General features: G+C 33.9%; 1 protein-coding gene across 2 annotated transcripts in view; it reads right to left on the bottom strand.

Moving 5' to 3' along the window:
* The window catches only part of LOC119840643 (calcium-transporting ATPase type 2C member 1), a 34,307-nt gene that overhangs the window by 18,202 nt on the left and 2,829 nt on the right, over positions 1 to 13,276 (bottom strand). For both annotated transcript variants that reach the window (XM_038367327.1, XM_038367328.1), the window contains exons 2-3: positions 10,722 to 10,832; positions 7,218 to 7,383 (exon numbers count right to left, since the gene is read on the bottom strand). In XM_038367327.1, the coding sequence (XP_038223255.1) occupies positions 7,218 to 7,383; positions 10,722 to 10,832 (277 nt within the window). The remainder of the gene's footprint in view (positions 1 to 7,217; positions 7,384 to 10,721; positions 10,833 to 13,276) is intronic.

A 13,276-nucleotide genomic window follows, 5' to 3' on the forward strand; every position in this document is an offset into this window, starting at 1 on the left:
AAGTAATAAATGTTATTTGCAGTTAACAATTTTCTTTTTTCTTTATTACAATATTTATGGCAAGACTAGGTAAATAAATGCAGAACTCCCTACCCAATCGACAAGAAGCACCTGCATCATAGTCTATTCGCACCTGGGATAATTCCGTCGATCGTTAGCAGGTTAGCGGCACCAAAAATATCTGACTGAAAGGGCAGTGTAACGAAAACACGCGAAGTTATGCCAAATCGTTTCGCAAGTTTGTGTGTAATAGATATAGTAATAGTATACACACACACACACACACACACACACACACACGCACACACATACACACGCTCAACAGAGGGCCCACTGAAAACCGGTATGTATGTATGTACAGAGTATCACCAAGTGGTGTTCTTTTTTAATGCTTTCACGCTGCACAAACCGCATGTCGCACGTGTCTATGTTAAAATTATCATTGAATATTTGATTGTACCGAAAACTTATATGTCATTTTACTGTATGGCATGTTATTAAAAGAAACCTCTTTTCTTTCTTTCGTTCTAATATTTAACATCTGGTGTATGTTAAAAGTTTGCAACGATAAACAATTAATTTCATGGTATTTTTATAGAACTTTAATTCAATAGCATTAGAACGCTCGATAAATGAAAAATACTCGTATTTAAAGAATGGAAAAAATATATACATACGTGGTAAATGAGTGAACCTAATTCCTGACCTCTCGGCCTCGGATCCCACCTCAGTAATCGAATTTATTCTATTCTTTCGGTTTCCCGTGGGCGTCCCACTCCATCTTTTTAATCAATATGAAATGCAAAGGTGTGTGACATTACTAGGCGCTCGTACCAACTTCGCTCTGGTGGACTCAATGAAAATAAAATAAAATATAGCGTATAAAACCCATTATATCGTCACATGCTCACAAATTCACAAATTTTTCCTCTTAATAATATTGACCTACATTGTGTATTAGGATATCCTCACTAATAATCTTAATATATATAAATTACGTGTCACGTTGTTTGTCCGCGATGGACGCCTAAACTACTCAACCGTCTTTAATCCAATTTTCACACCATGTGCAATTTCATCTTTAACGATAGGATAGTTTATATTATTTCAGTTACGATATATGACTACGCGGGCGGAGCCGTGGCGTGCAGCTAGTCCTATCCCATAACCTTTTCCTGACCCTTCCCACTCCATTTCCATTTTCCCCTCGTTAATCCTTTCTTATCCCTTTCCAATTTTAAGTTGGCAACCCATTTGTAGAGTCATCAGGTCTGCAATCGACCTTACGCCTCTTCAAGTGTTCATGGGCGGTGGTAGCGCTTACCATCAGGCGATCCACCAGCTCCATTACCGACGATGACATAAAAAAAACTAAACACAGTTTTCTTTCTTTAATTGAAAAGATGTAACGGTCAGGCGGGCGAAAAAATCTATGCATAAAATGCTCTCCTAAAATAACTTTGGCCTCGGATACAAATTCACTGATCAATTCGATCGGTGTTCTGTAACTTTTCCAGTTAGGTTATTTGACGTATGGAAAAAGAAATGCATAAAATATGTACAGTTGAAAACCATATAGCCATACCATGTCTCTACATTGGGTAAGTCTTATAGAGCCCTAAACAATGATAATATTTTTTTTCTAATTGTTTGTTTATATGAATACGTGTCAATCCCGAAAGATTTTGTTAAAATTTTCTATGGTGATAGATCAATATTAGGTTCATCTTATGGTCTACATTTTTTTTGAATAAAATCATTGTAATTTTAAGTTTTTGTTATGTACTAATGTTGTGAGGCCTGAATAAAGATGATTTTATTATTTATTTATTATTTATTGTTACGGGTGAATATGTACAAGTGAAACCGTAGGATAAAAAAATAAGTTCGCAAAAATTAATGACAGTTCTTTAATAGAGTAGTGATAAGAGTTAAATGGCTTTATTAGCCGGCGTACCGCGTGGACGCATCCGCAGGACTACATTCGTATTGTGTATATAATATCTGACATTTTATAAAATTTTCTTAAACGATTCCTACTGCACGGACACGGGCCTCCTATGAGGGTTCAGGCCTTAATCTACGCTGGCCAAGTGCGGGTTGGCAGATGTCGCATGTCGTCGAACTTTTGATTATTCGACATCCCGGTTAATTCACGATGTTTTCCCTCACCATTCCGAGCTGTAGTGATTTAAATAAAGCTTCTGCGCTTAAATTGAAAATCAATTTATTTAGTATTTTCTTGTGTTTGATTTTACGCGAGTATTATACATTTAGAAATTAAAACTGGGAGGCCAGTCTCCCCGTGACCACGCTCGCTGTAAAGTGTTCGAAACGTCGAGTTAATAATATAATGAATAAATCACGTTTAAAATCCGTTAAAAAGTTTTTAATTTCTAAATCAATTTATTTGTTTCACGCCCGACCAGTCTCGAACCACCGACTTTTCGCTTTCCAGTCCGAGTTCTTGACCACTGAGCGAACACAGCTCCCGTATAATTTTATACCAATATTTTAGCGTATATCTCATTAGATATGAATACAAGCTCGTTGTTTCTTAAAATAGATTTTTAATACAATACACATTCGGATACGTAATAAAAAAGGTTTCCGAATAAAAACACGTTTCGGTTCGTCGATTTCATAATAAGGATAACGCTTCAATAAAATAACATTTCGTAATTAACGTTTATTAATTATAAATATAATATGTAATTAACGCATACTTGCCGCAAACATTTGGTTTATAGAAAGAAAGAAAGATCAATTTATTTTATAACACACAAACACAAATACATACATAAAAATTGAAAAATATAAAGAAAAAAAAAATTCAATGAAAAAAAAACATAATCAGAGAATGAAAACAAAAATAAATAAATTAATCTAAATTACGTGTGGTTGCATGCGCCAAAAAAGGATCCACTCCGTATATTTGAGGCAGAACACCTCAACACTGATTTTCAGTGACACCCTTCCAACATCTGGATTGCCAGCCACTTCACAACTTTTAAAATGCATGTACTTTACAAAAAATATAAAGAAATAAATGAATATTATAAGTCAATAAATTAAATTAGATAACATATTTAATATATCAATATGATAATACCAATACATAATTATTTATATGAACATACTTTATACTACATATATACATTATACAAAGTTACAGATAGGTTCGTTACAGACGCAAAGAAAGCTGCTGAGTTTGTTTTTGTAAAATATAGACAAACTAGCTTTTGCCCGCGGCTTCGCGCGCGTTAAATTCGGCGTAGTTTAATATATGTTATAATACATATAAACCTTCCTCTTGAATCACTCTATCTATTAAAAAAAATCCGTCAAAATCCGTTGCGTAGTTTTAAAGATTTAAGCACACATAGGGACATAGGGACAAAGAAAGCGAGTTTGTTTTATACTATGCAGTAATATAATGTGTTTATTTTATCCTAACCGATATTGCTAATAAGGAATTGTTTTTTATCTTTCTTTCACGTCGTTACGGAGTGATTATACGACATGATTTTTGTGAAGATAGAGTTTAGAGACGTGGTTTAATTTTTACCGCTAATAATGCTATTGTGATTTGTTTGTTTGTCTTTCTTTCACGTCGTAACGGAGTGATGTTACCATATGATTTGTGGAGATAGGAGGTTAGAGAATGACATACTACTTTTTACCGCGGTGATACCGATAAGTTAGCCCCTTGAGAGTTTGATTTCTTTGCATCGCGACGAAGCCGCAGACCGAAAACCAGTAATAATAACACACAGTTATTTTTAAGAGGAGTTTGTTATATGTAACTGCATTAGTTTTAAACATCCACTATAGCAAAAGAGGATTTTTTTATATTGTGGTATTCGAGCACGCTTCGGCACAAATTGGACCAGTTCGCACCGGGGAAGTACCACACCCACAGAAAACTGGCGTGAAATAGTGGTATGCCACTGTGTTTCGTACGGTGAGTGGGGGAGCCGGAGACCCGTTTCCTTTTCCTCATCCGTCCCAGTCCATTCCTTCTTTCCAGCCGTTTTATTATCCTTTCCTTTTCCCTTACCCCATAAAAGCGGGCAGCGCATTCGCAGAGGCACTACCTTTGCGAATGTTCATGAGCGGTGGTGGTCGCTTACCTTCAGGCGAACCACCAGCTCAGTTGCCCGCTATGACATAGAAAAAAAAAGAGATTGAAGGAAGATACATATCGACTAACATCGATGCTTCGTTTATTTATACACATAATTAATCGACTTTGCTTGTTTTACACGCGCGCCTTCCGCAACTTTATCATTATTCACTACGTAGAAGCGTGTTTTCAATGAATTAATTTTATCTGCGTTACATCACTTTATCACAGCTTGAAAAACATATGGCTACATAATCTAGAAAAATATTTTAGTAATTATCACTACATAGTATAAAGCATAGTCGCTTCTCGCGTCTGTCTATGCTTAGATCTTTAGAACTACACCAAGGCTTTTGATGCGGGTTTTTTTTTTATCGACAGAGCGATTCAAGAGGAAGGATTAAATGTATAGTAACATCTTATAAACTGCTCCGAATTTAATGCGTGCGAAGCCGCGTACGAAAGCTAGTTAATTTATAGATTGATAGCCGGTTTTAGCGCTACTGATAGTGAACCTGAGAATTCATTTGACTAATTATGACTTGTATTTTCATACATTCTCAATAATCATTTTAATTGACAATTGAGCTAAACAGAACAAATCTGGAAGCTGGGTAACCGACCGTTAGCTTTTGAAGATTGAGTTAATTGAAATAGAGTTTTTCAATGACAAATCTAAAGCGGCGATTTGGTCATATCATTTTTAAATAATTGCATACTTTGCATTCGAAAAAAGTGATCAGAAATATATAACATATTCAGCGACATGATGTGTATGAGAATCGCTAATAAAATTTTAAGGACACGTACGGTTGGTCACATTCCACGATACGAAAGAGATGAAAAATACGACATCGAAAGTGTGAGAGAGAAAGGGCATTATATTTTTAGAAATATCACTCCTAAAAATATGGATCTCTGAATTGTATGGTGATGTTAGTACATGTATTATAAGCTTTATTTGTTTATTTAATTCCATCACGTATTATGATAATGAATTAGGGCACTATATAAACTTGCTACATTTACATTAACAGTACAAATACGATAACATAATCAAAACACGAAAAAAAAACTATAGCGTACTTTTAATTTCCATTCTATGGCCGATATCTGGACGAGAAGATGGTTGGGACGTTGTTTATGCGTTGACAGAGACTTTAATATTATTCTGTTACCCGCAGCTACGACCGCGTGGTCGAAATAAATGTTCATAATACAGGCTTTCATTCCCTATTTTATCCTTGAGAATTGGTTAGTATTCTTTCATAACGAATGGCTACATGATAGTGGCCATTTGCATGCCAAATTTCAGCCCGATCGGTGCAACAGTTTGGGCTGTGCATTGCTAGATCAGTCAGTTAGCCTTTGTTTATATATAGTAGGATTCCACAAAAAGAGTTAAAACACTATACTTTCATTCTAGATTATTCGAGAAACATCTTTTCCGGTGATGGCGCTCATTCATCAAGGTGCAACCGTTTATCGTTGCGATTGATAATCAATACACGGTTGACCCAAAACACGATACTAAATAAACACTTCCAAATTCAAAAATATGCAAAACCGAATTACACAGACGTAAAGAAAAAATGTACCGTAAGGTTAACAGTGAGCCGAGTGAGCGGTGCCTAGATATAAAAAACCAGGCACAGAACTGGTTTAAATGCACGCAGAGGACATGTCAGTTCTGAGTATGTTTAAAGTTCTGGATGTGATCGACTTAGAACAAGCAATGGCTGACACTAAAAAGTGTAAGAACAATGCAAAACAGATAGACAATTTTTAAGTAACATAGGTATTAGAGACCATAGACATTTTGAACAATATAAAAACGTAAAAAAAGCAAAGGAAATGTCATTAACTATTTAAAAAATGAGTTATACATTAAAGTTTTATAAAGAGGACAGATATCATTTTTATCTTAAATGTCTTACGACACTTATAATTATTTAAAAGTTTTTACAGGAAACATCCCAACTATTAATACATAACACATATACAACAGCTACACAAATAAGAGTGAAACAAATCGTTTAGTTCCACAGATAATTTCGCTTGCAGCCGTAAAAAATTTAAACTTTCTATATCCTATATGAATCATCCATCACATGGTACATAGAACACAGTATAGTAATGTATATATAGTTATAGGATGGACTAATTATGATTATGTCAAATATAAGTGGGCCTTTTGTCAGGATTATCTGTTGTTTAAATAGAACTGAACAAAAAGACTTCCTAATAACCCATAGTATTGAGTAATGGGGGGTAATATCGGCAAGATTTTAATTTGGGGTTTAGGTGTGAGGAAGAATTTTAGATGAAAAATGACCAAAGTGAAGTCCAAGATTAATGATAGAATATAAATTAAAATACATTTATGTATTTTACAAATACGATACCAGATTCAATTTGTCACGGACACGTAGGAATGTTTTAACATGAATTTTCCACAACACCATTTTATATTTCAATAACGTACATGTGGCAGATTACGGTAAATCTTGGAATTAATAAAATATAATAGTTTAAAAAAACTATAAAACACGCTTTAACAAAAATCATATTTTGCAAATTGTAAACTGGAATAATTTTATCAAATTAGTGTATTGTCATCGGTCCTCAATAAATCTACAAAGTTTGAACGAAATCTGGCCGTTTAAAGTGGGTCAAAATCGCGCCCAAAGAAGTCAGTTACAAACAAACAAACAAACATACAAACAAACAAACAAACAAACATACAGGTGAAGTTAATAAAAGCGTGTTAAAAAGAATCGTCATGCTTCTGTATGTGTGCACGTCTTTTTGCAAATCTATGTATCCAAATAAAATAATATACATCGAAGACTTCAAGTCGAAATTGGTCCCATAGAAAATAGCAAATGGGTAGCTTTCTTCATCTATTTTCCATAACTAGACACTTATAACAACACTATATAATTGCCGATAGCATCAGAGGATTCTGCAATCGTTCTATGTACCTACTTCCACAATGGATCCTGCTTCTTGACCTGGAACCTGTAGGATCCCGTGATTACAAAGCAAACCTTCTCAAACTTGTTGCATCAAGAGTTCTAATATAACATACCCAACAACAGCAGTATCAGCGGATTCTGGAACTGCTCTATGTACTTCTTCCACAGCGGTTCCTGCTCTTTGACCTGGAATTCGTTGGCTCCCACGAAGTTCATACGATCGTTCGCCTCCCGCCATGTCAGACCTCGCCTCACGTCCACTTGCAGGCGTTCCGCCACCTGAACGGAAGAGTATTTAGCATTAGATATGTCAATTCTATTACGGAGAATTACAAACTTGTTATTTATGAGCGACGAAATAAGGTTCAAAATAAGAGAGCGACTGCCAATAATGTTGATTCTGGTACTGATTAACTGAATTTCAGCACACATTACGCGATGTGAGTTTTCATTTAATTCAATTTATTCCAGAAATAGTCGCTTTAATGTTTCAACGATGTACAAAAAACGTCTATACATATTATATTTTGGTACACTTTAGTATATGTTACGGGACTTTACCTATAAGGAAGTAAGTATTTTCATTTGTACCCAGATGTGTTATCAATCATAAAACATAACAAACAAACAAAAACCCTTTATTGTGCACCAAATGATAATAAAAAGTAAAAAATATACATAATATTATAAACATTCAAGAACACAGGGGGCGGTCTTATCGCTAAGGCAGCTATCTCTTCCAGACAACCTGGTGGTCAAGGAGAAGCTGTAGTACATAAATATAAAGGCAATAGGTGTGATTATAAAATTTAAAATACACATATACAATAGATATACATCAAAAACATACAAAAATAGAACTACATATTACATTATCATAGAAATACATACACATATATACATACATAAATTACACATATGTAAAAAACAGTAGGAATAATAAATAAATAAAAATCAACAAAAAGGACTTATTTACTAGTTAAAATGGACACACAAGGAGACATGATGAATAAACAGGTAGATTTAATATTTAAATTAGACTTAAAATTAGACATATAAAATTGCTTCAGCAGTGTTTTTGAATGTGACTAAGGATTGAGCTTCTCTTATGTCTAATGGCAAATCATTCCATAGTGATAAGGCCATAACTGATTCAAAAAATTTTTAAGCACTGCATTTTTGGTAAATTATAACAATTATTTATTTTGGAAATTTACAATACATATCTTTAAGCCATAGTTTTAAAAATACCGTTGTATTTAGAATTTCAATCCTATCCTACTAATATTATAAATGCGAAAGTTTGTAAGTATGTGTGTGTGTTCGTTGCTCTTTCATGCAAAAATCGAACCGATTGCAATGAAATTTGGTACGTAGAAAGCTGGTCAACTGGAATAACATATAGGCAATTTTTTATCCCGATATTCCTACGGGATACGGACTTACGCGAGTAAAACTGCGGGGCGCAGCTAGTAGAAAATAATACGATAGAATCGAGGAAGCCAGAAATAATAAATCTTACGTATATGAAGATCGATGACCTCAAGAATCGAGATGGCAATTTTAAGTACTCCATTACATTAACGGTTATTCTCGTGGCAAATAGTTTGATGGAAGTTAACTACTGCGTGTTAATACATGATCAAGGCTACCTCTTAATATGTATTTTATATCGACCGACTTTAAAAAAGAGGAGGTTAATCAATTCGACTTTAGGTATTTTTTTGTGTTCGTTACCTTATTTACTGGGTGAACAGATTTTTATGATGTTTTTTTTCTAGTCTGGTCCAGTCCAGTCTAGTTCTGACAATTTGAAGACATTTTTGTCTTTTTGTTAAAAACATTTAATTCATTTTGGATCATAATTTTCGTAACTAATTTCAGTGAGAATCAAGATTTTGTACGAGCAGGCTTATAATTTTGCTATGGAGAACCTACCAACCTGATGTTCTATTTTGTCCGCTTAATAATCTAACTTATAAATTAGCTACTAAAGTGAACTAATCCTAACTAATATTAAAATTGCAAATATAACGCGCGACCCCTACTGTACGTGTGTATACTTATGGTATTTTTTCTTTTCTGGAGCTCGATACGTGCCTATAGTGACAAAGACTATTTTTAAGCTGAAGTCAATAAATTTTATAATAAGTTTCTTTAAATGACTATTTTCCTTGTCCTAATATGTAATAAAATGTTCCTCTAATACATAACCAAGCAAGCTATCAGCTAGCTCCACCGTCAGAAAACAAAAACTAAACTCAATACAGAAGTATTCTTTAAGGAGATTAGTTTTCTTGTACCTTGAACAAGTTTCATTACTACTTTTATGCTATTAAATACAAGAACAAAGGCACACGTTGTGTCCTTTCATTCACGAGATAGTTTTCCAGCAATAAATTAAACGATCGAAACATTACTGTGAACAGCCTTTACGTCAATATGTTGAAGGTCGTCAGTTATGTGTGGCTAAAAATAAATCAAACAATCATTTGAAACTGTTATTAAACCTAATACAACAGTTCAAAAACATTTTTCTTCCACACCTCCTAAAAATTAATCCTGGTACATCAAAACATTTTAAAAATAAGACCTTTAACCAAAAATGATATAAATTCGCTCTTCTTAAGGTCTTAATCCTGCATGATGGAACATAATGATGCTAAGTTAGAACAAATAACAAAACTGCCCGATACTCGAATAAACGCCCTTTGGTTGTTAACATCGAACCTGTACTTCCATCGACCCTACATTTGCTCGTAAAACTTTACAACCTGTTTTAAATATCGCGCGTTATAATAAAGAAGATATTGATTTTCGCATGCCGGCTACATGATCCAGTCACGGTACGCGATTAAGCCTTCAACATTGTAGCGTCTAGGTTCACTAGAATACTAGATCGAGGGATATATAATCATAGGGTTGAATATAACAAGCCAATATCTAATGAGATTTCGCTTTATATAGGGCGGAACATAACACGGCATCTTTTCAATATGATGCGTATCAATAACTAATGCGTATAAACGGAAAAGAGGCTAGATAATAAGTAAATGTATGCGTATCACACTGTAAGATCTAAATAGTGGTTTCAAAGTCGCAGCGAAGGTTGAGGATAATGAAAAGTTAGTGTTACAAGGAACACAATAAAGTGACGGAAGGTTTTATATCAAAACCATCCATTAGTTTATCTTGTGGCCTCATTCTCAGACGTCTTTCAGCAAGTTTTCCGATTACAATAATAAAAATTTAACTGCAAAAGATAAGTTTCGATTAATTAATAAGAAATAGCAGGCTTGAATGACTTGGTGTGTTTTTAAATGCTAAGATAGAAATTAAAATTATATTTAAAAAATGGGTCAGTTGCGATTTGTCAATCAAACACACATCCTGTTTTTTTATACCTATCCATTTAAAGATAATCAAGTTTTAAGAAACACTATTAGCAAACTTTCTTAGGTTATATCCTTACATCAGCAATGCTATGAAGTTAGTTCATGTTCATGATATTACGAAGTTTCAAATGACCATCACTTGTATGACTCGCTCGCTCATCATTAAATTTAATATGAATTTCTAGATTGTTCTATTAACTACACCTATGTTTAAATGCTTACCTCCTCCCAGCCGAGTATGGAACTCTCGACGGCGCTGATCCACATATCTCCAGCACCAGGGCCCACGTCGTTCAGACCTCGCCTCCCCCCGCCACCTTCAGGGCTCGAATGCTGGAACAAATTATAAGTGGGTAAAAGGACATTTATTTTTCAAACCGATTAATTGAAATGCCTTACAGAGCAGAAATGCAGTTTGTAATTTTGTTAACTCGCTAATCGAACTAATCGGTTATACGAAGGCAAAAATTTAAGACTTAGATATTCATTACATTGTTCTGAAGACTTTTTCCATGAGTTTGTCAGTATCTAGAGACCGGTTATGATCTAAATATATATGTTTAGCTGTTAATAAAAAAATAAGAGGCATCTAGAAAGTTTCCGGTGATCGCCTTCAATAACAAAGCAGTATTAAAATCCAAAGTCTACATTTAACCCCTTAGTCAGTTGGCGCCGAGAAAATCTAAGAATTCGTTAGGAACACAAGATTACTTATAGTAGAAGAGTATGCACTCCTTGTCCCATACAAAATGTTAAGAACACAATATAGGACAAGACAAGTGTAGACCCTGGCTCCTGACACAACCTTAAATCCATCAGTTTCAGAAACATATCGTTCTTTTTAAACAATATTATCTCATAGGCATTTACACATTCGTACGAACATCGAGGCGAATAACGAACACGCACAGGTATATGAATAGTGCACTCACTATTCGCCTTGATATTCGCGTTCAGATCGGGTTTTCAGACATAACGTCTGTCAAAGAGCACGAATAGGTAACATATATTTCCTACTAACGAATGTGTGAACAGTGGTTCAGTGATAAACGCGAGTGTCTGAGTGCACCATTACAAAGATCACAATAATGCACTTTGGCACTATGACAATGAAGGTTTTTTAAGGATTAGTAATTTTCTATATACATATACGTACGGTATAAACGTGAAATGATAAGATTCAATCAATATAATGAATAACAGAAATCAGAACATGTTATTTTTATCTGATTGAAACGACACTGACGCTAATAAAGCTAAAAGCAATGCTAGGTATTGTTTTCTTTGTACCTATTTCAATGTTTTTGCGACGTATTTTTCTGGTTTTTATTTTTCGTCCATTGTCGCAGTTAGTTGTTTGTTTATTGTTCTTATTGAAATTGTGCATTTACATATTAATTCTTTATAAAAGAAACGAATTGTTTAAATAAAGTTTTGATGGCTCCATTTTAAATGTGATAAATGCATTTGCAATAAAATTGGAACCTGCTTTTTGAGACGCGCACACGCGTAGACAAACATACTTACATTACAATTTTATTATTTATTATTAGAGGTACCTATGTTAATATATGGGCGTATCATCGTTCATCGATTTATTTATGTCTAACTAGTTGTGTGAATGTGGAAATGATTTGAAATTTCTGAGGCACTTATTATTCTAATGGTACTTATATTTCTGTGTCTGAAGATTTAAACAAAAAAGTGCCCATAAATTCTGACAAAAATTTTGAACCTATGTTGTTTGGGAAGTTTGGTAACTATTGTAAGTGTGGGAAAGATGATGAAAGAAGTGGTGTCGAAATCTCATCGTCGAGCGTGATACTTTGTCCTAACTTTTACTTAAACTTGTACAAAATTATACTTATAATAATTACAAATGTATATACCTTCTTCATACAGAAACTACGGAATTTAGTCGACTGAAATTTTGGTATATTTTGTTTGGAATAAAATACATAGACTACTTGTGGCATCTCGTGTTTCTACAAACAGGAGAAAGTAGTATTATTAAAGGCTTCGAATTTAAATAAATATACATGAAATACACATTAGGCGATTTCTATTATCCATTTGTTTATTTTATGTATTCTTAACTACGAATTATTAGCACGTTTTTTGTTAAATATCAGAATCTGAACAACATAAATTTACGAGAACAAATTTTCATGAATTTACGAGTAAAAATAGTAAGAATCCGGGTTCATACTTGGATTATTATTTTAAAACCGACTTCTAAAAAAGGAAGTGGTTCTCAATTCAACTGTATTTTAATAATCTTTCGATTTTAACCGATTTTGATGGTACGTATTTTATTTGAAAGCTCGTGCCTTTAATGTGGTCCCATTTATATTTGAGCTAGTTACAATTTCATTTTTATTTTTTATTTTTTTCTTAAAAATTACAATCATCAATCCAATTAATTAAAGCGAAACAGTGAATAAACACAATCACACCTCACACTAATTTTATAAATGTGAAAGTTTCTTTGTTTCGATGATTGTCCATCAATCACGCTAATACTACTGAACGAATTTTCATGAAATTTGGTATACAGACAGGGTATGAGCTGGCTTAGGTGATAGGATACTTTTTTACAGATTAAATGCTCCCTCGGGATAAAACATGAATCTTGATATGCGGGCGGAGCCGGGACGAGCGTCTAGTATACAATAATACACATATAAAAAGTGTACGGCGTACGACTTACACGCATTAAATGTGAAGTGAACGCGAGTGTAGCCACGGGACGTTACGACCAAATTTTACTCCAATAA

The sequence above is a fragment of the Zerene cesonia genome, chromosome 7, assembly GCF_012273895.1.
Source record: "Zerene cesonia ecotype Mississippi chromosome 7, Zerene_cesonia_1.1, whole genome shotgun sequence".
Classification (NCBI taxonomy): domain Eukaryota; kingdom Metazoa; phylum Arthropoda; class Insecta; order Lepidoptera; family Pieridae; genus Zerene; species Zerene cesonia.